The 26,418-nt window shown below is 37.0% G+C and overlaps 1 protein-coding gene across 1 annotated transcript; it reads left to right on the top strand.

The window, feature by feature from the left end:
• The first annotated feature begins 1,136 nt into the window (after positions 1–1,136).
• Positions 1,137–26,418, top strand: rassf3 (Ras association domain family member 3). Its single transcript, XM_036149386.1, has 3 exons — positions 1,137–1,847; positions 22,828–22,937; positions 26,407–26,418. Exons 1-3 carry the CDS (start codon positions 1,202–1,204, stop codon positions 26,416–26,418), a joined length of 768 nt encoding a protein of 255 aa, XP_036005279.1. The 5' UTR covers positions 1,137–1,201.

Raw genomic sequence — 26,418 nt, 5'->3', positions numbered from 1 at the left:
ATATGGACAAAGATATATATTTTTTTTAAATTAAAAGGTTATCTGGTTTACTTTGTAAAAAAAGTGTTTTCACAAAGAAAACTGCGATAAAACTAAAATAAAAACAGGCTAAGAGTTTATTTCTGTAAATCCACCGTTCGAATCGAGAGTTTAGGGAATTTTAGTTGAGTTTGTTATTTTGCTGTGGTTGTGCCTAACTTTAAATTTGTATTTTTTTGTAAGCATGTCCCACCGTGCAGCCTGAAATGAATGTTTTGCACCAATAACAGAAAGAAAGCAATTTTCCAAGCCTTACATGACGGTTTGTTACTTTGCATTTTTTTTACCACAGAAACTTATTTAAGTGGAACTGGCGCCCTCGTGTGATCAACAAAGGAACTACAACGTCTTACTTGATTCAACTTTCAAACTAGCTTTTAGATTTACTTTGTTTTCCCATATATATATATATATATATATATATATATATATATATATATATATATATATATATATATATATATATATATATATATATATATATATAAGTTAAAAGGTTATCTGGTTTACATTTTAAAAAAAAGTGTTTTCACAGAGAAAACTATGATAAAACTAAAATAAAAACAGGCTAAGAGTTTATTTCTGTAAATCCACCGTTCGAATAGAGTTTAGGGAATTTTAGTTGAGTTTGTTATTTTGCTGTGTTTGTGCCTAACTTTAAATTTGTATTTTTTTGTAAGCATGTCCCACCGTGCAGCCTGAAATGAATGTTTTGCACCAATAACAAAAAGAAAGCAATTTTCCAAGCCTTACATGACGGTTTGTTACTTGGCATTTTTTGTACCACAGAAACTAATTTAAGTGGAACTGGCGCCCTCGTGTGATCAACAAAGGAACTACAACGTCTTACTTGATTCAACTTTCAAACTAGCTTTTAGATTTACTTTGTTTTCCCACATATTTAGGCTTATATGGAAATATATATATATATAAATTAAAAGTAAGGTTATGTGGTTTACTTTGTAAAAAAAAAAGTGTTTCCACAGAGAAAACTACGATAAAACTAAAATAAAAACAGGCTGAGAGTTTATTTCTGTAAATCCACCGTTCGAATAGAGAGTTTAGGGAATTTTAGTAGAGTTTGTTATTTTGCTGTGGTTGTGGCTAACTTTAAATTTGCATTTTTTTGGTAAGCGGAGCGTGTCGCGCCGTGCAGCCTGAAATGAGATCCAACCCGTTCTCCGGCAAATCAACCTGCTCTCCGACAGCCGACGCGGACTTTTCAGCGTCTCAACACGGCTCGGAGTCAGAGACCCGTCCGAGCCAGCCGACCATGAAGGGGGTAATATTTAACCCGCCGCCTAAGATCCACAGGAACCCCCCCACGGACTCCTCGGTCACGGATGACTCAGCCGTGGAGCCTGGTCGCCTCGACACATCCCTGCTCAGACCGACGACCGGCGACGCTCCCTGCGAAACGACGTGGCCGCCGCCCGGAGCAAAGATGCGGATCTCCAAGGCCAACAAGGGCGCGGTGGTGGTGCGAGGGCCCCGGCGGCAGCCCTCCCCGCTGGCGGCCAGCCTGGAGGAGGTGTGGAGCCCCAGGGCGCAGCCGGAGGAGAAGCCCCGGAGCCCCGAGAGGAGCGAAGCGGCTAAAAACGGGGGAGAAGGAAGCGGCGGAGGGCCAGCGCGCAGCAGGAAGAGCCGCTTCCGGGCCCCCGACGTGAGGACCATCTTCTCCCCCGGAGAAAGGGACCCGAGGGTGAAGGAGGAGACCGGGGAGGGACACAACTTCGAGCCCGGAGGCGAGAACAACTGGTGCGACGTGTGCTGCAAATACATCCTCCAGAACGGACTCACCTGTGCAGGTAAGGTGGAGGATTCTGGGGGGTCTAATAAAGGCAACCTCACTAGTGGAACAGAGAACTTAGAGGTTTTAAAATAACGAGTTCAAAACATAAACTTCAATGGATTTGGAATTTAATGTAACAGATCAATGCAAAGCAGCACGCTTGTGAATTGAAAGAAAACAAAAATACAAACTTAAAAAGCAGGTGCATTTATATTCAGCCCCCTTAGATCCACTTTTTTTTACTGCGTCTACTGCTGTCTTGGGGTTTCTCTGCCATAACCTGCATAAAATAAAATGGTTGAGAAAAGAAATTTAAGTCTTCCCACAAATTATTGGGATTAAGTAAAGCATCCCCACAGCATGACGCTGCCACCACCATGCTTCACTGTAGGGATGTTGTGATCAGGATCACGTCGTTATCCACCATGCAGTGCGTTGAATTTAGGAGAGAACATTTTAATTTAGATCTTATATGACCAGAGCATCTTCTTTCCACATGTTTTTGTCTATATAGCTTCAAACAAAAAGGACTTATTCTGTCTTTTAGAAGGTCAGAGTTGTGTAGAGCACACGGTTTCTTGTCGACGGGTGATGCCGGCTGAGTTGTGGATCTCTGCAGCTCCTCCAGAGTCACCAGGCCGTTATGACTGCTTCTCTGATTAATGCTGCTCTTGCCTTGGTCTTGGATATCTTGAAATCCAGACTCTTCATTTTCAGATGATTGATTTAATTTGTACTTAAGTCACCCACAAGTGGATAACCAGTTATCCTGGATTTTATTTAGGGGTATCAGGGCACAGGGGATGAATGCAAACATATGGCACACTTGTAAGGTTTTTATTTTATTTGAACCATGTAGGATATTTCTAACGTTTCACATTCATGCCAGTTTTTTTTTTGTTTGTTTTCTTTGTCGGTCTATCACGTATCGAAATAAAATACATGACCGTTTCTGGCTGTAATGTGGCATTGTGGAAAATTCAAGGGGCACCAATACTTTTTCAGCGCTGTGGGTGTAAATAATACATGTAAGGGATAAAGCCCTTCCAGGTGTCCTCTATCAGAAATTAATGGACTTCGCGGAAGCAATCGTCCATTAATTTCTAATAATGGACAACTGATAGGGCGTTACCCCTCAAATAAAGGACCGATTAGATCGGCTCTGTGTCTTGAAGACAATATTATACCAAAAATCCTTACAAATTCCTTGGATTCAGTGTTTATCTAGGAACGCAAAAACGATTTATTAGAGAAAATGCTTTATTTAAAATGATAGTTCGCTAAAGCTGCTATTTTCCACAAGAAGAATTTACACGAGTCCAATGTGCAAAAAAAAAAAAAAAAAAAAAGAGATCTTTACTGCATTTAACAAACAAAAGCACTAAACAAAAAAAGCAAAACATGTTTTTGTTGTCACGGCAAATACAATTAGGAGCCTCGACAGAGACTTTGATTACATCATCCGGTGAATAATTTTTTTAAACAACCATTAAATGATGAAATATCAGCATGACGTAACGCAGACCTTGGCATGAATTTTGTAAATACTTTTAGTAATACATGTTGGAAACATTAATGGGCAGGGCTCTGAAATGCGGACGGTATGCAGATGGACTCGTTCATAAAACGAGCCCGACTGACTCCTCAACTACAAACAGTGGACTTCCCTTGGTATTTGATGTTATCTGGCAAACAATAGGTGGAGGAAGTTTTAAAAACTACGTCTTTCCTCCTGTTGGAAACGTGTACTACTTTAACCTTTATGATTCTAAATATATAACAAGAAATATGTAGGCTTTCTGCTTCTGTAATTTTAACAGCAAGCACTACCTTCACGGGTAATTTGTGGTAGTAAGCTGAAGATATGCAGAAAAAAACAAACAAACACTGTTTTCCTTGTATAAACCAAACATTTAGAATCAGTGACTGCTGTAGATTTAATTTCTGCGGCATTTTTTTAAGTTAGCCAAATGCTAGATTGCTGGCTCATTTAATAGAGCTAGGCTACATTTTGTAAAACAGATGTAAAGGTGCATTTTAATGATGTATAAATCATTGAATTTTGATGGCAATAACCTCAACTTCTGCTATTTTTCCCCAAAAAGGCGCTAGCTAGCTAGCTAGCTAGCAGGTTTTAGTTAATGATAAGCCTAAATAGAGCAACTAATAATATGGTAAATTCAGTAAAGCCTAATATAATGACTTTTTGCTTCATTATAATTCAATATTGAGCGGCATATGGCCACCTCGGTAAAAAACACTTTTACATTGTGTTTTTTTTTGCATTTGCACTGTCCTCTCTGCATAGTTTTTATCGTTCCAGAAACATGGCTGATCTCTGTGGAGTTTATCTGAGACAAATTTTGTGTTTCATTTGCAGTCAGAAAAATCAACTGTAACGGCCGCTAGAGTCGGACTTTCCCCTCGGAAAGCCTGAACAGTTTTTTTTTTTTTTAGGCTGATTTCTGGATACAATATGGCAGCTCCTCACATCAACAACAGTAAGCTGTGATAAAACGTGTTTACTTTTACACGACACAGTTTTAACATCTTTTATAATCAATGTTACATGTAGCGGCTGCAACTCAAAACCGAACTAATTAAAAGTGATGTTTGCATGTGGAAACTACAGCTTTAAATTACTTTTGTAAGAGGTACTACAATGGTTGCCGCCATATTGGAATTTTATTGCTTTTATTGTGGGATCCAAGTGTTGAAAGTGGAACACTTTTTATTCATGTTTACCCCTTTTCCATTTGCCTCGATTTCCGATTAAATCTAAGGGAGGCACTCTCACACACACACACACACACACACACACACACACACACACACACACACACACACACACACACACACACACACACACCACTCCAGGTTGCACAGCGTTCCACTCCAACCTGATTGGCCATTTTTGTAGTATGCTGGGCCGGGCCACCGTGCAAATGAACAACTGCACATTTGGACTTATCTGCTTGTAGCTTCCACCTACAAAACTGCCCAGAGAAAATAAAAATGGCGGATTTGCAAAATTGATTAGCCGGAAGTCCATGACCCTGTTAAGCAGTTCTGCAGCAAAAACTACGACATAATTGTTTAAAAAAATGTAATAGAGAATAGAGTAAACTAAACGGCTTGACCCAAAAAGAATATAAAGATATCTACACAGCGCCTGGAGAGGCTACATTCAAGTATTCTGCACTCCTAGAGACTCCCAAGTACACAACAAACTGTATTTAAGGACTTAAAAAAGGGGATTTTGCGTTACAGGTCCTCTCTAGAAGAGTCCTACCACGCAGGTCCCCACACAGCTTTAGGGTTTCATGATCACTGTCTGCTCCATCTTGTTCTAACTTACAGGCAAAAACTGAAAGCCTCTAATGTTGTGGTTCGGACTTTCAGGAAGTGGATTCATGAGTCAAAGCCGATTGTGGTTTTTTTTGTGAGAACGTGTGTGCAGACCAGGTCTTGGTCACCCAGTTCCTTTATATAAAGTTTGGCTGTACAAAGACAAACATGCATAAACTGTTCCTTTTATTTAATTGCCTCTAAAGTTCATATAATTTTACTTGATGTCTGAATGTTGCGAGTGCATGAAACTGAAGTCGATTTCCTTGTTTGTACACATGATCTAGGCCAATAAATTGTAATTCTAATGCTTGCTAGTCGAACTTGCTAATATTTTATATTTTATTTGTCATTCGTACATTTTAGCCTTTCAGAAAGACGAGGGGGAAACACAGTCTTAAAAAAATAGCATTGTATTTCTAAAAGGAACAAACAGGAACACTTAAAGGTAAATCAGAAGTTTAGCTGTTAAAGTTTAATTTTGCCGTTGTATCCGTGTCGGCATAAGTGGCATAAGTTTTCCATCACTTTGCTCTTTAACCCACAACAGGAGAAAGACATTAAAAAGCAACTACAAAAACACATATTAAAGGACAAACTATGCAAATGCAATTTTCTTCCTCCACGTTGGACTGTTGATGCTTAAACGGGTTACTTATTCACTTATCACGCAGAAAAAGTCACCTGTAAGCTGGAAGAAGCAGCAGGTTTCTTCTGTTGAACATTAATTTTTCCAGGAGAGCAGATCTTTGGATTAAATGTTTTCAAACTGGTTGTATTTTCAAAAAAAAATAAAAAAATGCACTGTACAAAAGCTAAACAGGTCAAGGATTTTAGAGGGTTGTCAACTTTTCCTCTAAATAGACTTTGAAAACCATTTTGTATCCTTCTATAAAATACACAAATGGGAGCAGGATGGTAAATGTAACCTTCTGTTTTGGTGAAATGAGATTCATTTTAATCTTTACACAGACAAATGCTGTAATTGGGGCTGGCTCTGATGTAAGTTAATAATACACATGCAGAAAAACAAAAGGATGATTATTAGGGAAATCACCTTATACTCAATAATAGAGTATCAACGTGGTCTTTCTTTCTTTTTTCCTTTTTTTTTTTTTTTACGTGTCCTGCCTGGCAGTGTAGCACTAAGAATTGCTGTCTTAATGCCAAAGAGAGCCAAAGTAGGGCATTACTGCTTTTGCCCTGGTGCTCTGCTTGATACGTATGCAAAAAAAGATTAGGCAAAACGTTGCAAGGGAGAAAAGGTGACAAAAATAGAGCAGGAAAAAAAAAGAGTATGAGATAACATCCTTGGAGTCTGCTTCTACACCTGCAGAAAGAGAGATAGAAAGCACAGCAAAAGCAACCAAAAAAGTATCACAGGTAGAAACAACAAACGCCTTTTATAACATCACTGAAGAATACGTAGTATTATTTAGTACAAGATGACAGCCAAAGCTAATTCCAGGGTTTATCTGTATATCTTGATCCAGGCATCTGTAGGTGCTTTTGAGAGTGCACTTTTTAAGGTTTATCCATAAGAAAAATGCTCAATGGTGGTTGTGAGGAGCCAAAGACCCACAGCATCTGCAGCATCTTCCCACAGCACAGTTTTGCTTGAGTTAAATTTTGTCTTTATTTTTATTTTATGATCTGGAACCCACCGTTTTTGTAAGTGTGGCTTGTTGGGTTAAAAATAAAACCAAAAAAACTTTTGAATTAATCCCTGTGACTCCTCATGCATCTTACCTCGGTCCCTCACACCGACCAAAATGTTAATTCTGACTGACCCCTGCTAAATATCTCCACGTAATCCTGCTACGTAATTAGCCTGAGCTAAACGCTAGTTGTTAGCAAACGGACATGACATAGTTGCTGTAGTTTTCGCGTCACATGTGCGAGTGTTTATGTTCGTGTGCGTTTGTTGTCATACGAACTGAAAGAAGCATCCACCCAAACAAAGACTGAAAAACACAACTTATTTAATGCAAACATTTACTCGTCATGTGGTGGCTAGCGCTCTGAGATTTGCTAGCCAAACTGAAAATTTACTCACATTTACTACCCTCAAACCCATAACCCAGTGATGGGACCAACACAGTCGAACAAGCCAACTATCTGTGTACCTGGTTTATCAGCAAAATAATTAATTATCCAAAACTTATGGACATATCAGGACAGAAATAATTCACTGCGCACAAAATTAAGCTTTTTGTAAAAGTCTCACAAAAGGAATGAGATATAGCGCCTGTAGAAAACCTGTTTGATGAGCTGAAGACTAGATAATCAAGGACATCAAATATTATCGATAGTTTGGAGCTTTACAAAAATCACAATTTGGAATCAGCCTTGAAAACTGATCGGTGCGTCTATTAACCAAAGCTAAACACTTTAAAAATGCCACATCTTAGAGTACGGTGATGTTTATTAAAGTGATGCTGTTTATGTTTCCACATCTACGGTATATATATTTATTTCAAGCTTTTTTTTTTTTTTTTAAGTGACGAGTTCAATGAGTTTGTTTGGGTTGAGTTTTGGAGCTCCTGCTTCAGTGTTTGTGCCTCTGAGTGTTTGGACTAATGGACGCTCTTAGTGTGGGGCTCCCGTCCTTTGTCTGTTTCTCAGTGAAGTGCAGTAATAGAAACCTGCAAACAGAGCGGGGGATCTTTGTTTGATTGTCTTTAATGTTGCATTAGAGTGTGTGTTCATTAGCCAAGAGGTTGTTGGGAGGCTTTCTGCAGGGAACTGGAGCTTTATTTGAGTCTGTCCACTCTTATTTTGATGGAACAGGCTTGTGATGTGTCATTAATTAATTAATTTTCAAGTTGTCAGTTAAATGTGTGTTTATCATTAAATAAATTGATATTCCTGGTTATATTTTTAAAATTCACTGTCCGCGGGCATGAAAATCACTAGTTATGAGTTTTTACTGATTTTTGTTTTTTTTATGCCGTTCTTTTTCCACGGTTGACTATTCAACCAACGACGTTAATAAACGTTAGAAAATATTTTAACTGGATGATTCTATTTGTGGAGTTTCTTTAATCCATACTAGATTAAAATTCTAAATAATTATATATATATATATATATATATATATATATATATAAATCCTATTTATATTTGGTTATATTGCTCTTTGAACTTGGACCCACATTTTATTTTAAACCAGCTTCGAGTTTCTGGCATCATTCTGGCTGGATAGTTGATCACTCAGAAATGGTACAGCTGATTTAAAAATCCGTTGGCCTACTGCCACAAACATGGCTTTTAAGTATAGTCATTATATTTTCTGTTTTCTGGCTGTTAATGTCTCTGTTTTTTCTTTTTGTAAAATGTGTTTTGATGTGTTTTTGGACTCATTAACTAGATGCCTCCACCCTGGTTTGAGGCATCCAGTTAAGGTGAATTAAGGTTTTAGCCTCTCTATACTGGTTGCCTGTTCATTTTAGGATTTATTTTAAAATCAGCGGAGACCGTGCTTTTACTGCAGCAGCTCCTAAATTGTGGCATGACCTTCCCTTGTTCATCAAACAGGCCTCTTCATTTTCTGATTATAAATCCTTTCTTTAAACCAATCTCTCCTGCTTGACCTTTGGCGCCACCTGAGGGGTTGATTTTTAAAACTGTTCAATTAGTTTTATTACATCACTTTAAGTGATTCTATGACCAGTCAGTTATTTTAGTATGGGGCTATTTTATTTATTCAGGTCTAATTGATTTTGATGTTTAATGGTATCACATGACTGCTGTTTATTTACTCTTTGATCCTGTGCTCTATAAATAAAGGCATGGTATGGAAAAGTTATGGTTGATGCTAAAAAAAATTGTCTTTTCACCGGAAAACTCACCAGCTGAATTAAATTATACCAATTTGTCAAAGAGGAATGGCCAAACATTCAATCTAGAAGTTTGTTGATGGCTTAAAAAAATCTGGTAGAGGTGTAATTTTCTCAGGAACTTTTGATTAAATATTAGTGGATTTGGATGCATATATTTGAGCCTGTATGTATTATTTTGACTCTATGCATTAGAGAAAAAGCACAATATATTCAGACTTTGGCAACCAGTTGTTATATTAATTATTTTGTCTGTATTATGTATAACATACGCTGGATTTGGATTGGTTAAATTAAAGAAACAGACTAAGGTCATTCCCTAAAGCCAGACAGTGAGGAGGTTTCACGTCGTAAAAACTCATTTTGAGCCTCCGTGAGAAATACTGAAGCTGATTGTCTGAAGCTCTTCAGTATAATCTGACTCCACCGACTCTCAGTGGGCGTCTGTCAGCTGCCGTCCTCTTGTTTGTTCAGTCGCTTTAACAGTTTGGCTCCACAGCACTCACTCAGCCTGTGGCAGCTAATGACCCACACCCACATCCCCGCCACAAACGTTGGACGTGGGGGGAGACGGTGGATCAGTGTGGCCCAAACGTTAGGCTGAGGAACATCCAGGGGATGAATGTGGAGGATGATTCTCCGGATCAGGTTATCTGTAGATGGAAATTACCGTCCGGAGGCTGACGCGTCTCCGCAGAGGGGGGGACTGATGGGGTTTGGCGAGTACGTTGGGAGAAGGTTGAGGAGGATGTCCAGGTTCTTCTGTCGCTTTCCGAAGGCGATGCGACGCTCCGGACGTCTGGAAGTAGGTCCGGTCTGGAGAACCATTGGTGAGTTTAGACAGCTGGAAATTAATCTAATTACCTGAAGTTTGCAACTTTTTTATTACATTTTGGTCTTAACTGCTGTGATCAGTGTACTAACTAAAGGGTTTTGCACTGCAAAAATGGATCTAAAAATAAGTAAAATGTTCTTAAAGTTTGTGTATTTGTCCTTGATTTGAGCAGGTAAATAATATGATTTGCCAATGGAATAAGATTGTTGCACTGCAAAAATGGAACTAAAAAAAGGTAAAAATTTTCTTGAAATGAGTGTAATTGTCCTTGATTTGAGCAGGTAAATAAGATGGTCTGCCAATGGAATGAGTATTTTGACTCCTAAAATAAGATAATTAGATATTCTGCCCTCTAAATAAGACGATGAAGATGAGTTGTTCCTATTTTAAGTGCAAAAATCTCATTCCATTGGCAAATCATCTTATTTACCTGCTCTAATCAAGGACAAATACACTCGTTTCAAGAAAATTTGACTTATTTTTAGTTCCATTTTTGCAGTGTGCCCTTAGAGATGAGTTGTTCCTATTTTATCATCTTATTTCAAGTGCAGGATGTCTAATTATCTTATTTTAGGGGTCAAAATACTCATTCCATTGGCAGATAATCTTATTTAGCCTGCTCAAATCTAGGACAAATACACTAACTTGAAGAACATTTTACTTATTTTTAGATCTGTTTTTGCAGTGTTGTTTAGAAAACCTTGAGTGAAACATATGCGAGCCCCACACTGATGTTTTGCAGGTATTAGATTTATCCTTTTTATCATGAGCAACTCAAGGTTTGATCGTGAGCTAAAATCACTGAATCACTTGTTCAGGCAAGTAGAAGGCAGGGAAGGACATTAGAAAAAGACTTTGGACAAAGCAGATGGCTGCTGCATTTATTCACCTGTTCACGCGCTCACACTCGTCTTTGTGCTCCTAACAAAAACATGTTTGAATTTCTTGTAGCTGCTGTGTGCATACAGCCGGACTCCCACAAAAAGAGCTCTGTTTTTTTGTCTTTCTGGCTTCCCGTGCGTCTTATTTCACTTTGTTGAACTCTAGGCGGATGCGTGAAGCTACCTACGCTTTAAAGCGGGAAACTTGTATAGGTTGGGTGGATATTTTTTAAATGTTAATCCAGCAAGGTTAGGGTAAAGAGTGTTAAAAGCAGATAGAAACAACCTGTAAAAAAGATAATGATAGTAAAATTGCATTTTTATGAATTAATCCGGCTGATTTAGTTTTTTTTTAGGTCAGATATTAGCTGGTTGCATGCAATTCCACCAAATTATTTCAGAATACTAATTCCCCATAGAAGATATCTGTTTCCATCCAGTTCCTATTCATTTAATGAGAAACTAAAAGGTCTCTGTTGGGTGCTTTCTAACTTTAGGAACCTTTCAACGGTTCCTTATGGTGTCAAATTATGAAATATTTAATTGAAGAAGGAAGATTTCCCACTTAAAATGTCACATTTATGATGTACAATGACACAACAAACATGTTAGAGGAAAAAGAGAAAAGACAAAAAGTTGTCATTACCTGGTTGGCAATATATCCAAGCAGGTTGGAACTAAATTTTGTTCTGTATGCACTCTGTACATACAAAATGACAAAGTCTAACTAGAGGAGAAATATATCAGGAGTGATTTAAAAAAAAAAAAGTCCCAGGCAAGAATGAAAGTAAAGGTGTACAAGACGGTGGTCAGACAATGTTGTTTGGCTTACCGACACTGCATAATAAGATGCTTTACCCTATCTTCTCTACTGTCTGGCTGTTAATCAGACAAAATTGTTCCTGTTTTACATCAGTTAGGATAACCTAAATTTTCATCTATGTGCTAAAAGCCTGAATAATGAACTGATGAGGACGGATAGGATCAGGAGTCCATCAGAGGGACATCTCATGTTAGGTGTTTTGGAGATAAAGCCAGAGAGGCCAGACTGAGATGGTTTGGACATGTCCAGAGGAGGGTTGGTGAGGACATCGGTAGAAGTATGTTGAGGCTGGAACTACCAGGCAGGAGGCCTAGAGGAAGACCAGATGTGGTTAAGGAGAAGAAGATGGGGTCTGATGGAGATGAATGACATGGTCTGACAACTCCTGCTGGGCATAAGCCGAAAGAACAAGAGATTGAACAAGATCTCTACAACGTGACACCGACACAGGCCAAAGAAGAAGAAAATAGTGATGGCAAAGTGTCCACCCATTAGCTTCTCAGGTGAAAATTTTATTTTTGCGCTGTTAAAACAAGGATGTCCTGATAGGGCTGGGCGATATGAACCAAAAATAATATATAATAAATATTTTTAGGCTGAAAGTCGACATACACTATTTATCTTAATATGTTTTTCTTTTCATAAAGTAATATAAAAAGGCATCTCTGAATCAAAGCTTTTTCCTAAATGTCCAACACGCACATTTTTTAACAAACAGCTGTGAATACATATGAGAAACCGCTGAAAAATAACCTACTGTAAAGGATAAATGTATAATTATAACACAACATAGACCTTTGCGATATAAACAATTGTAAAAGTTACCGCCCCCTGTCTGCGGCTAGACGCCTCTGCGTCCTGTTCAGTCCTTCTACCCCCGGAGAAGCGGTCTCATATTAAATTCTTCTTTTGTTGAAACAGAAACTATACACTTTTAATCTAAACAAGCCAGAGAAATGGTACAGTTTTATTAAATCACATATAAACAGTGAGCTAACACTAAAGATATTAAAATAAGTGAGGCATTAGTTAAACCACGACTTTAACGGTTCAGTTGAAATGAGATGCTAACATACACTAATATAACCCTTTTTTTATCTCACTCCTGACATTAAAGGAGCAATAAGTAATAATGGGACCTAATGTTTTACATCAGAACTACACATAAAACAGATAGCACCCCCTCCTCCCCAGCTAGCCAAGTCTGGAGAGACGAGGATGTTACGCAGCAAAAATTCAAAATTACAAGTGAAGACCATTCAGCCAAAATACAAAATGCTGTGCAACCTTGGGAACTCTCATATGATTGGCTCAGGAACCAGGAAGTAAACCCGGGCTGTGCACACTGAACCAAAGTAGTTCCGTAACGTAACTCTAGGTTTGAAAGGAGAAAAACTTGACTAAAACATTGTTGACGGTTGTTTATAGGGAATGTTACTTTCATCCCAGGTGACAAACAAGAATGATTTTGGTTACTGTATTTTTCGGACTACAAGTCGCTCCGGAATAATAAGTCGCATTAGTCAAGCCAATTTATTAAATTACACAGCTGCGTCCACAACAATAACATGTAACATACCTGGGACGATGAATGTGGTAAATTAGCAACAACCCAGCAACCTCCACCGGGAAATTTCTTGCTAGCACATTTTGAAAATCAGATTTTGTTGTCTATAAGTTAATGTTTCAATTATTTTTAAGTGATTCAGGAGCAGCATATACCTTTCAAAAGCCTTCATGGTCAATATGAATTTCCATTTAAAATTGATATGTAAGTCGCACCTGACTATAAGTTACAGGACTGACCAAACTATGAAAAAAAAGTGTGACTTATATAGTGTAAAATTTAAAGTAAATTTCTTACTTTTTGCTCCTTTAGATCACATTTTTTTTGCTGTTTTAAATCAGCAGTTATGACCATAATAATTTTTATTCCAAATAACAGAATAATGAGGTTTTTTGAAATGACATTTTTTTTCCAAATTGAGAAGTTTCTACATACTAAGGGAACTGTGCTTTTAAACCATGTAGAACTGACAACAGGTAATGTTGTCATGGTTCTGAAAGGTTAATTCATAACATCTGATATAAATGGAGGCCCACCTGTAGAAGGATCTTAAAGCAGCACCATATAAGTTTTGACCCAGGTATTAGATTAATTTGAGAAATATTAAATTATTTTTCAGATACAGCACTTGGCGATGCGTGTATGGATGCTCAGTCTAGACTGCCCTTCTCAAAAGCACGCTTATATAACTTGAGAGGTGCGGATCTGAATGGGTCATGTGACCTAGAGTACCGCTTTACGGCAGCCTGAGCTCCCCTTAAACATGAGAGCTAAATTTACATGGTTCTACTTTTCTCGTTCGTGAGTCAGTTTGTCATGGCCATGGTTATTATTACAAAATATAGTAAATGTAGTTCATGTCAGGTCTTCTGCTCTGTGGACGCTCCTGTAGCCTTTCATAATCAGACAATTGAAGCTGTTGTCTGCCTCATCCTTCTCTCCCATGGCTCCTGGAGTCTCCCCCTCCCTCTCCCTCTCCCCCTCGTTCTGCCTCGTCCTCTTCCTCTCGTCTAAATGAGAGACTTTGAGTATAATCTAGAGGGGTGAATGTGGTCTTGTCTTTACAAGTAACTCCAAGACTTCTCAATCTGCTGGTCCAAAGTGGTCTGCTATCAGATTACAAAACACGTAGACTGTTTAATTTTGCAACAGCGCATTGTTGCCAGTAGCTTTTAGTGGCACTAAACCTGAAAGTTACAAGTCTAGCGCCCCTAGTGGCTAAAGGTTACAGAGTGCTGCTTTATGGCAAAATGCAGACGCCACAGCTTCTTTTTGTGGTATCACAGAAAACAGAAGAGAGTTGTGGACTTCTACAAGTCTGGTCCATCATTTATTATCATTTCCAGATGCCTGAAGGGTGCTTCGCTTTTCTGCTAAAACTATTATAAACAGCATTAAAATGTCCAGTCTGCCAAAGCTTCTCAGAGAGTATCAGCATCCACAGTAAAGCAATCAGAACATTGTAATATTTGTTGAAATAAACAGGTTTACTTAAAGTTTTATAGCAAGTGTTTACTAAATGCTTTTAGTCTCCCCCCACTATGTACACCTGTTAAAAAAAACTTTAAAATAGCTTAGTATAGTAAACTATAACGTTTAACTCTTGTTTTTTCAAAATAACATTTTAGCTGAAAATATTTTTTGTCCACAAAAGCAGCTGCCTGTCAACACTCTGTTAGTTTCTCAGTACCAAGAATAAACATCATTGACAGCATTATTATATCTTTAATAATTAAAATGTTGAAGTCAGTAATGTGTCAGATGGTTTATTTTAAAACCAATTAGATTATGTTTTACATTTGTTTGTGCTGACAATGTGAACTTGTGTTTTTTTTTTTTACTCCAGGTTATCTTACCATGAAAATCCCATGCAGGGTCATTACTGGTAAACCTTTGAGTTTTTAGAAACAAATGTTCATTATTCAGGCTTTTAGCATATAGAAGGAAATGTAGGTTATCCTAACTGATGTAAAACGGGAACAATTTTGTCTGATTACAAGCCAGATAGTGAAGAAAATAAGATAAAACATCTTATTATACAGTGTCGGTAAATATATGGTGCCTGCAAACCTCAATGAACTAAAGCAGGAGTGGAAATGATGAGTTAGAAAATGAGCACTAAGAAGTATAACGGCAAAGATCACAGCATTGGTAATGGTATGTATTCATCATGTGTTTAGTGAGTATAATAAGGAGTCAGTTTTGTGTTTTTAATAACTGCAAGCTTAGATAATTTTTATTATCTCCTGAGATGTGAAATCATAAGCCTTACAGATGAGTAGTTTATTGTTGCAATAACTTTATCCACAAATTGTTGTAGAACAGATAATTACAATCAAAAGTGAATTCCCCTGCAATAGAAACAAATTAATTGCTCATTTGATGAACATATGTAAAATGTTTATAACCTAGGATCTTTTCTGACCACCACATTAGGAGAAGTCTTTACATTTTTACTAAACAAAGTCATAGTTAAGGGTAAATCATCTTTTGCCATTTTTTAAATCTGGTTATGAGTTGAAACGCTTGGTCAGCTACAATCTTTGGAGTCTATTTCCTTTGTGTTGTCTCTACTTCTGTGCCCTGGATGGGTTTAAGAGGATCTCCCAAGTTGTTTGAGGTCAGCTCCTGGTGTCAGAAATGTTTTAGCGGGTGAGTGTCGGAGGAGCTGAAGCCTCATTGTTGCTCTCTCTGCACACACAGACTGGATTAGAGACCTGGTGACGAGAGGGAAAAAAAAAAAACTGACACGTGCTGGAGGCTCTGTCCTGTCTGACCGGTTTGTCCTTATTGTCCTCAGAGGCGATGGTTTCATAATAAGTATTCATAGGATGTGTTTGTGGGTTGCGGTGTGTAGTTTTACAGGAAATGTTCATGGTGAAAGGTGATATTTTAATTGATAGTGAGGTTTTTTAGATTTGTCATAGCATTGATAATAATAATTATTATTATTATTATTACGCCTGGAACCATGTGTCTGCCTTAAAGGGTCTGTCCCTCTGTGGTTTTTGTCGTATTTATCCAGAAGGATGTTTTTGTGAAAACATTTTTGTAGTTTTACAGGAAATGTTCATGGAGAAAGGTGATATTTTAATTGATAGTGAGGTTTTCAGATTTGTCATAGCATTGATAATAATAATAATTATTATTACGCCTGGAATCATGTGTCTGCCTTAAAGGGTCTGTCCCTCTGTGGTTTTTGTCATATTTATCCATAGGGATGTTTTTGTGATAATGCATCCCACCAAGGTCTCTTGCGAAAGTCTCATGAAATCATTTTGTAAATAAACGACCACATTGTCTTGAAATTGTTTGATTGGTATCATGAATTGATATGATTGGATGAAGAAAGACACAATAAGCCCTGATTGGCAACGAGCGCAGCTGTCAGTAAGTAACCAATTAGAGACCAGCATGAAGTCACATGGAAGCCGAAAGCTTGCACAGACACAGACAAACTCGTTTGTATGGCACACCAAAAATAATAAAAGTAGACACACACACACACACACACACACACACACACACACACACACACACACACACACACACACACACACACACAGACAAACAACCCAAATACAGAGAAGGAATGCAGAAAAATCAAATATCAGACTAATTTTTATTTGAGAAATACTTTTCATTTCGTTGTTTTTGTTTACTGTCTACACTTTTCCTGCAATTTTGATCGGGCAGTGCCTGAGCGCCCCCTACTGGCAAGCTGCCACTGGATTTGCCTCTAGATATTAGCTCTGCTCAAACATTAGAACATTTAAATCTCTACTGGACACATTTGAACGGACTGGCTTCCAGCACATGTTTACCTAAACGTTTGTGTTTTAACATTTTTCTTTTAACAGCCTAAGTCGTTGATGTTTTAGCATATTTTTGTCTTATTGTATTACTTTTTAATTATCTGTTTATATTTTTATTGTATCATTGTTGTGAATTTTATTTGTTTATGTTGCATTTTAGTTTGTAAAGCCTGTGCTATTTAAATAACCAGTTCTTGACCTAATAATATTACTAATCTTATCAAATAGTAGAAAAACATCAAATTAATAAAAATTATTATGAAAAAAGAACGGGAAAAACAATGATGAGCAGATAAAGCAAATAAATAGAATATGAATGTAGAATGTCATTTTCTGTTATTATTAATGGTAATGATTGTCAAATATTTTTTTAAATATAGATTGCAACATAATAATGAATTAAAATCAGTAGTAAATTTCAGTAAATATAGCAATTTAATCAGCATCGAATAACGATGAAAGAACAAAATGAGTATTTATTCTGATTAGTACAAAAATATTTTATCACACTAAAAAAAACACATTACATTTATGTGAAATTCAGATTCAGTTAATTTCTTTGAACTTTAAGACTATATTTAAATCTGGCATCACAGCCTTTAAAATCTGATTTAATGAAGGGGGGGTTCATGTTTTTAAACCTGTACTGTTTAAAAAAACCCGGTACAAAGCAAATATGGAAACAGAAAGTGAAGTCCAGCCAGCTCATCTCTGTCTGGCTGATTGAATCTGATTGATTTGCAGCATCAAGGAAGTGCTTTTAACTGAGACAGCACTATCCTTCCATAAGAGAGAAGACGAGGGTCAGGAAGATGAGGAGAGAGAAGTAAAAATGCTCCCCAGGAACTGAGTCATGCATTCGAAATTTGCAATACGTAAACTGCAGCACGGTGAGCATTTATTAGGATGACGAAGTGAAACCACCCCTTCTATAGATTAATAACAAGAATAGTTTTTGGTCATATTTTTGTCCAAAGACTTAAAATAGTTATTTTTCTTAATTTTTTTGTTATGTTAACAGTGTTAGAGACGATTTGAGGTAATTGCTGGTGAAAGTTGAGACTCACCAGGTCGGTTAGTCGGCCAATAACACCTTTTCAGAAGGTTTGGTGGATGGAGGGTTTTGGATAGCGCAGTTCAAAATGAACTTAATAAATGATACGCAGCCTCAAAACAGTCGGAGGGTAAAATTTACACATTCAGGAACAAACTCACATCTATGCATATCAAATTAAACTCATATGCATGTCTTGTTTTTCTTGGACTGTTGTAGAAAACTGAAGAACAAAAACTGCACTGCAGAAAGGGAACTAAAAGCAAGTACAATTTTCTTGAAATTGGTGTATTTTTCCTTGATTTGAGTAGCTAAATAAGACTATTTGCAAATTAAATTAGTATTTTTACCCCTAAAATAAGATAATTAGGAATTCTGCTCTTGAAATAAGATGATGACGATTAATTGTTCCTATTTTAAGTGCAAAAAAATCTTATTCCATTGGCAAATAGTGTTATTTGCCTGCTCAAATCAAGGAAAAATACAGTAATTTCAAGAAATGTTTACTTATTTTTAGTTCCCTTTTTGCAGTGTGTCCTGGTTAAGTTTGAACCCGACTCGTTTTATATTGTGAAGCAACAACTCAAACCTTGGTCCCAAAGACAAATTATTTAAGTACAAATGTATATTTGAGTAAAAGCTACAAATACACTACGTAATTTTTTCATGGCTTAATTCCCATAACAGATGATTTGATACTGATGTGCTAAAAATATTTAGTAATGTCTTATTTGTGAAACCAAAGTAAAACTTTTCAACATTCCTCATTTTAAAGCAGGAGGTTCTTAGAAAAAACACGACTTTGTTCTCATAATTAACCCCCCAAAAAAGTTTAAAAAAATTCCACCCACCAAAAGGGGGTCCCCGGTTTGTGGCACGGTCATTTTGGGGATCTTAGGCTGAAAAGTTTGGGGACCTCTGCTCTAGAAGGGTTGTCAAACTTTTCTAGAACGAATACCGTCTCTGTAAACATGAACTTACATTATTATATGTGGATAAAAAGACACAAAACCATTAATATCTGACATTAAATCAGACTTAACGTTTGCTGTTTAGTTTTTGTCAGCTCCAAAGTTTGCATACACTAAGGTGATTATGCGTTTAAACAGCTTGGGAAAACCAGGTGATGAATGTTTGGCTTTGCAAGCCAGGTTCATGAATTAATTCCCCAAAATTGCGTTTATTTGGGGAATACTTGTTTAAGCAAAGACAACGCTGCCTTGTGGAACCTCAAGAGAAACAGTGAAGATATCAGGAAGAGAATTGTAGACCTCCTCATCTCTGCTTCCAAACTCCTCCATGTGCCATGAGCCTCTTTTTTGGTGTTTTGCTCCATTAGTTACAAAGTTGATTATTTACAATAAAAGTCAGAGTTTTGGAGACCTGATGTTAGACTCACAGAAAAACTGTGGGAGGAAAAGGTGTTTGTGAGTAAAGCAGCCTAAACCAGACCCAATTACACCATCTGCGTTAGGAGGACCTAAACTACAGGCCACTGCTGTAAGGAGTTTATAGCAGAATTACAACAACCATGACTCGAGTTTAAAAGGCAACTACTGAGGAAATGCATGTAAACTTTTTACTTAGAAGAAAGCCTTTTCTCATTATTCTGCCATTTAGCACATATGCATACTTCTGTCAATCCTAATTGACCCAAACAGGGTTAAGTTTAGTCTGATTTAATTTCAGTCTAACTGTGAAACTACGGAGCCCCTAAAGGGACATGGAGGAAAAAAAAAAACTATTGCGAGATCTTGCAATAGTTATTGCAAGATCTCGCAATAGTTGTCGCGAGATCTTGCAATAGTTATTGCAAGATCTCGCGACAACTATTGCGAGATCTCGCAAAAGGTTTTCCTACGTCATATACATTATTCACCAATGTCTAAAGGTCTGATGCCTTCACCGAGTAGATGCAAGTTTGGAGAGACTAAGTCACAAAAACTTGGACGTGTAGACCTGTATCTCTCTGTCTTAGAAAAATAACATTATAATATAAACGATATCTTTTAATCTTACTTGTGAAAAGTTATCCCTCGAGCCCTGATGTCAATAGTCCGTCAATTTAAACAAAAATACGTCGCCCAGTGCTGAGGTATCATTAGTGTGTTCAGCTTGAATCAGCAGGTTAGGGTAGCAGGTCGACCGCCCCAAGATGGCGGCCGTAATTCCTACGCCGCGACAGTCAGTGCGGGGTCTACTCTTATATTATGTCTATGGTTTTATCCTTTTTACTTTGCACCTCCACTGTTGTGTGTCTGTTTTACGTCCGGTTCACCGACGTAGGAAAACTTTTTCTTTTAATCTTTTAAAATGTCTCTCACTAATGTCAAGTCCATGTCTGCAGCCAAGTACGGATTTAATGTCTTTATATGTCAGGCCAGTACTAAAATAGAAATCAATAAACTTCTCCCATGGATGACGTGTTTGCACCTCCATTGTTTTGTGTCTGTTTACAACTATGTGGTGACTAACCAGTAATGAGTGTGGATCAGGTCATTTGTTTTACTTCCGGTTCGCTGACGTAGGAAAACCTTTTGCGAGATCACGCAAAAACATTGCGAGATCTCGCAAAACTTTGCGAGATCTTGCAATAGTTTTTTTCCCTCCATGTCCCTTTAGGGGCTCCGTATGAAACTGCAATGACTCATCGTTTTTTTTTTTATCTTCTAAAAATGTAGTAAATTAAAAAAAACTGTGGATCATAGTTTGCTTGAGGAGGATTTGATGTGTTTTCCTCTGTGGATCAGACTCATTGTCGAGAAGGATCCATGTGGATGATCTGATGTTCGGATGAATGGATAGATAGGAAGCCGGGTAGCTGGACACGGTTTAGTTATAACAAACTGCGTAAGTGAGGAGAGAGTGGCCGGAGATGACTGAGTCAGCAGTCCTGCATCCATCCATCCATCCTCCCTCCCTCCCTCCCCTGTCTGTGTCCATCACACCGTGGCCTCCATTTGACTGTTAAATCACCCACTCAGCATAACAACCCAGGGAGGCAGCGAAATAATGGCAGCTGCGCACATCTGAGGTCTGAGCAGAGCGCCGACAGCAGAAGTGAGGGGAGCGAGCAGGCGCGATTTCTGGGGACCAAAACAGGGATGGTGAGGCTCAGCGGGGCGTCTGAGATAAAGATGGGAGATGGGAGCAGCCATGTGCAAACTGTCGGATAAAGTTGGACAGCACATGAGGAAAAAGACACCAGGTAGGGTGGAGGGAGGACGTGTGTTTGTTTGTAGGAGGGAGTAAGAGGTGTGACCTTTAAATGACAATACCCTTTGTCTTGTAATTCATCTCTTAAGTGATTTTTTTTTTACAGCTAAAAGCATAAATACCTTCATAATTTTCTGCCACAGTTTTAAAATTTATAAGACTGTATTGTCCAAAGCTTTTCTCACTCAGTTTTAATTTCCGTTTTTTATTATCAGTGTTTCATTAAAGCTTAGGTAATGAAATTAAAACTATTTTTAAAACATGTTTTTTGCTAGGCACCAGCAACCCTCACGACCCCATGAGGGATAAAGCGAATAAGAAAATGGATGGATGGATGTTTTTTGCTAGTTGTTGAAGACAAAAATATTTTCATTGTGCGTCAGTAGGGACTTTCTTATTCAAGTGCATAATAATAATAATAAAATAATATCACAATATAATAATTAATCACATATTTAATTTACTACTTTCAAATTAAATTTGAAGAGTAAAATTGAGAATAATTGTGTATGTATTCATTCAATCAACTATATTTGTATCACACAATTGAATTAATTAAATAACTTAATATCTATATTACTTGTGATTTATTTAAACAATTTCTTTTAATAAATTGTTCAATTTATTCAACAAGTTACTACATATGTAGTCCATTTCTACCTAATTTATTTTATCTTAAATTTATTTAAGTAATTGTTTCTTACCTTATTCAATAAAATTAGTTATTTATGAAAACAAGTTACTAATATTTTTAATGTGTTAATTTTTACTTAATTTGTTTTTGATTTAGAATTCTGTTATATTTTTCACATGATTAATTTTAGTATTTTTGTGCATTATTTTCTATGTATTGAATTTATTATAAATTTAAATGTCACAAATTTAAGAAAAATACAGATTTTATAGATAATTATGAATTAATCGAATTGTTAATTAACACCAGCTTGTATCTCTCTGAGTAGATGACCCATGTAATTTCCCATACAGGTCCTGTTATTGTCATAGTAGTTAACAGAATAAATGTTAAATGAGGCTTTAGTAAGTAATATGATTGTCAAGTTATTTTATCCGTTTACTACGTTACTTTGGTTGATGCATAATTCAGCTTGGTTAAAAGCAACAGGTTCTAGTGTTATAGACTATTTACAAGTGCTTATTGCTTTTATTTTCATTGTTGTAAACCTATAGTGTGTTCTTTCCATACTGACATTTTCTCTATGTCTGTTTCCATCCATGTAGCAGGTATTAAAAACAAAATATACACTGTTTGTTTTATTTATGTGTTCGTTTTTCAACTTGTTTTATAGTAATATAATTTTATAGTGCTGGGAAATTCGTATTAAAACGTTGGTCTGTCCAGATGCTTTTATTTTGAAATCTCCTCTTCTTTATACTTTGCTTATCTCAGAATTTGCATGACGTTGGCTTAATTTGCAAAATGGGACCCTGGAGCCCAACCGGCAAGGTGTCCTAATCAAAGGAGGATTTGCATATACGTTGTTTCTGCGTGTCTTTGAAGCTCTTTCACAATCACAGATAACATCTTCCTTATTGTTTTCCACTCTCATGTTTATGCTCGTTTTGGTCTCTAAGCTGATCCAGACTCATTTCTCTGCAGGTTGTAAATATGCGTGTCATGCTGAGTGTCGAGAGAGAGTTTCACTGGACTGTCAGCCGTTAGAGTCCCCCCTCCATCAAGACCAGCTGAACAACAACACGCTGCTACATGTGAGTAAAAAATGCCCGAGTTGACGTCAGCAGCCGTCCATGTGAAACTCTTCAGGGGTGTTTCCCTTTAGAAAATCAGCACCTTTGAATTTAAATAAATATTTTGTTGTTTTATGTATCACTTGGGGTTTTCCCAACCTCTCTGATTAGTCATATTTATTCATTTTATTTAATTTTTCTCATTTTATTTTATAGCCATTTATTTGTAGACTTGCTGGCATGCATTGAACACATGAGCTTAATTTTACAACTTGATGGCTGGACATTCACCTACAAGATTTCAATTTAATTCAATTCAATTTTATTTAAATAGCGCCAATTAATGAAACATGTCATCTCAAGGCACTTTACAAAGTCAAATTCAATCAGATTATACAGATTGGTCAAAAAATGTCCTATATAAGGGAACCCAGTTGGTTGCATCAAGTCTTGACAAGCAGCATTCACTCCTCCTGAAGAAGCGTACAGCCACAGGGAGAGTCGTCTGCATTGTCCATGGCTTTGCAGCAATCCCTCGTACCGAGCAAGCATGAAGCGACAGTGGAAAGAAAAACTCACCATTATTTCCATGATTTCCTGGTAGAGAGCTGATTTCACGTTTCCATCAATTACATCCAGCGTGTGCGGCTGCTTTCACAGTAGCGCCACCATGTTTGACCGTAGGTCTGACGTTGTTATTCTGAAACGTGTTGGTTTTTACTCCAACACCTTTCAAAAACCTCCACTTTTGTTTCATCAGTCCAAAGAATTTTTAGTAACACTTTATTTGAAGGGGTGTACATAAGACTGACATTACACTGTCATAAACATGACATAACACCTGTTATGAACATAAATGACTCTTTATGAATGTGTAGGACTGTTGTCATTAATTGTCATTCGGTAAATTATGATACTATTAAAGCAAAGTTGACGTTGTTTAACATGTCTTTGTTATGACAACTTGACATTAACACAGACAAGGTTAAATTTAGGGCTTGACTTGGGATTAGGTTAAATTTAGGGCTTGATTTGGGATTAGGTACTGCAATTTACTGTGCTATTTCAAGCTGTATACAAACGAAATTTCGTTCTGTACGCACTTTGTGCACAGAAAATGACAAATAAAGTTGTCTAAGTCTAAATTAAATTAAGGGCTTGATTTAAATGGTATCCAGCAAGGCTACTGCTTTGCTGGATGGCAAAGGCCAGCAAAGCAGTAGTGAGATATGTAGTAGGGGCAACAAGTGGATTAAAGGTAGTGTAGGGTTATATCAGGGAACAGCTCCATATCCCTTCCTGTTTGTAGTGGTACTATAAACTTTATTGTAAAGAAGGGGAATTATCATTAAAACTAGACAGAATGGAAATTCAAAGAGTAAAGGAAACAACATTTTTAGGAGTCATGATAGATGAGGATCTTACATGGAAATCTCATATAAATTATATAAAAAGAAAAATATCGAAAGCAATTGCTGTTTTATATAAAGTAAGATTCTCACTAAATAGTTTTGGTTTGTTAACATTATACAACTCTTTGATTTTCCCATACCTACTTTATTGTATAGAAATCTGGGGATCGACATATAAAACTTATGTACAACCATTATTTATTTCACAAAAAAGAGCTTTAAAAGTTATTAGCAATAGTTATATTTTAGAGATCCTTCCAATCCATTATTCATATATTTCATTGTTTGACATAAAATACTCAACAGAGCATTACAGTGAAAGGTGTACAATTATGGAATAACCTCAACAAAGAAATTAAAGAAACATTTTTAAAATACTTAAAGTATTTTAAAAAAATTATTAAATTAAGTGTATTGAGTAAATATGAAATTATGGAATAATTCAATGCTTTGTGACCAAGTTGCTTTAAGCAACACAATTACTTTTTCACTTGAAGCTGGAGGAACTTCTCACCTATTCACTTGTTATAACTGTGTGTAATCACATGGTATGGTAGGGAGATAATGTAGTACTCCTTAATCTGACCTAGAATGAAACGAGCCTGAGAATGGAGCCCTGAGGAACCCCACGTTTGATTTGTGTTGCTTGTATTTATTTTTCACCAAATGACCCAAGTAGTAGTCCTCGTCTTCCAAATAAGATCTGAACCAATTAGGGACCAGACAATCCCACACACTCTTCCACTAACTCAATCTGTATGATTAATCAGATGTCTTAATTGCAGCACTGAGATCCAGAAGAGAGTTTTTGATGCATCACTTTTTAAAATGATGTCACTTTAAACTTTTACTATGTGATAAAGTTGAACATTGTGTAGTAATTGGGCACCACCACACGATGGCGCTGTTGTTCAACACATTATCTGTTGAGCTTTTCATCATTTATTTCAATTTGAACAAGCAAGATGCCCATTACAGATTACACAGAGGTAATGGATTTTTTTTAAAATGAGTTAGAAATCTTAAAGGTTTTATTTTCTCAAATGATTTTTACCAAAATTATGTTGCAAAAAAAAATATATGAGAAAAACCTTTAAAAACAAATTAGAGAAAAAAAAGGCAACCTAGCTACTTAATAGTTTTGTCAAACTGTTTATTTAGCTTTACCTTTTGAGTTTTGTCTGAGTTTAAAATTGGGTCTTATGCAGTCAGATAAATTCAGTTTTAAAATAAAATAAAGTAGTCGACCCTGACTCACACACCCAGGATGCATCACACTATAAGAATGGTGTCTAACTCCAGGAGGACAGCTGGGCGTGCATCAGTTCAGATTCATCATGGAGGGCTTTCGCAGCCCACACTATTGTTTTTTGCAGCATTTTATAGTCACATCTCAGCTCAGTTTTAGTAACTTTCACAATGTTTTTATGTGTCTGTGCTCTTATATAAACACCCGGGGGTCTTTTCCGTTTAGGAAACAGTTAAAGGATGTGTGACACTGGCAGAAACGCCAACATTAGAGCAGCCATGTACATGATTATAAAGCTTCTCTTCCTGTTTGCTTTTACTTTGCTGGCATTACTATGCACAAATCAGCATTTGAGTCCAGATTTATAGTGTTACATTGGTATGTAGTGTTGATTTAAGCTACTTTCATGCATTATATACAAAACATGGGAATTTATGACTACTTTCCCTGCCATAGGACAGTTAAGATGATTATCCTATCAATATTTTATGGATATTTGACCCATCTTCTAAAAACTAACATGGTTCACATAGTGGATATGATATAATCTATCAGCTCAGAGACCAACTTTGCTTGTTTATATCCCAGCAGACCTCTGAATACTTGCAGTTGGCCTCTGTGGCTTTGGCTCTAGTGCTGATCAACACTGATGATGGGGTTTTATTCCTCACGGAGAAGGAGGATTACCTCAGCACATTTCAAACCAATGCTGAACACATTCACAAACTCCTCACAGTGCTGAGTAATGCTGAGTGCAGCATTGTGGGCTTTCGGGTGTCAGTCAATTCATACAAATGTGTTTTTGTTATGTGGGTGCGTGTGGTTGCAGAGAGCTGTGTAA

The sequence above is a fragment of the Fundulus heteroclitus genome, chromosome 17 (genome assembly GCF_011125445.2).
Source record: "Fundulus heteroclitus isolate FHET01 chromosome 17, MU-UCD_Fhet_4.1, whole genome shotgun sequence".
Lineage (NCBI taxonomy): Eukaryota > Metazoa > Chordata > Actinopteri > Cyprinodontiformes > Fundulidae > Fundulus > Fundulus heteroclitus.
This window is presented reverse-complemented; position numbering and strand designations above follow the sequence as displayed.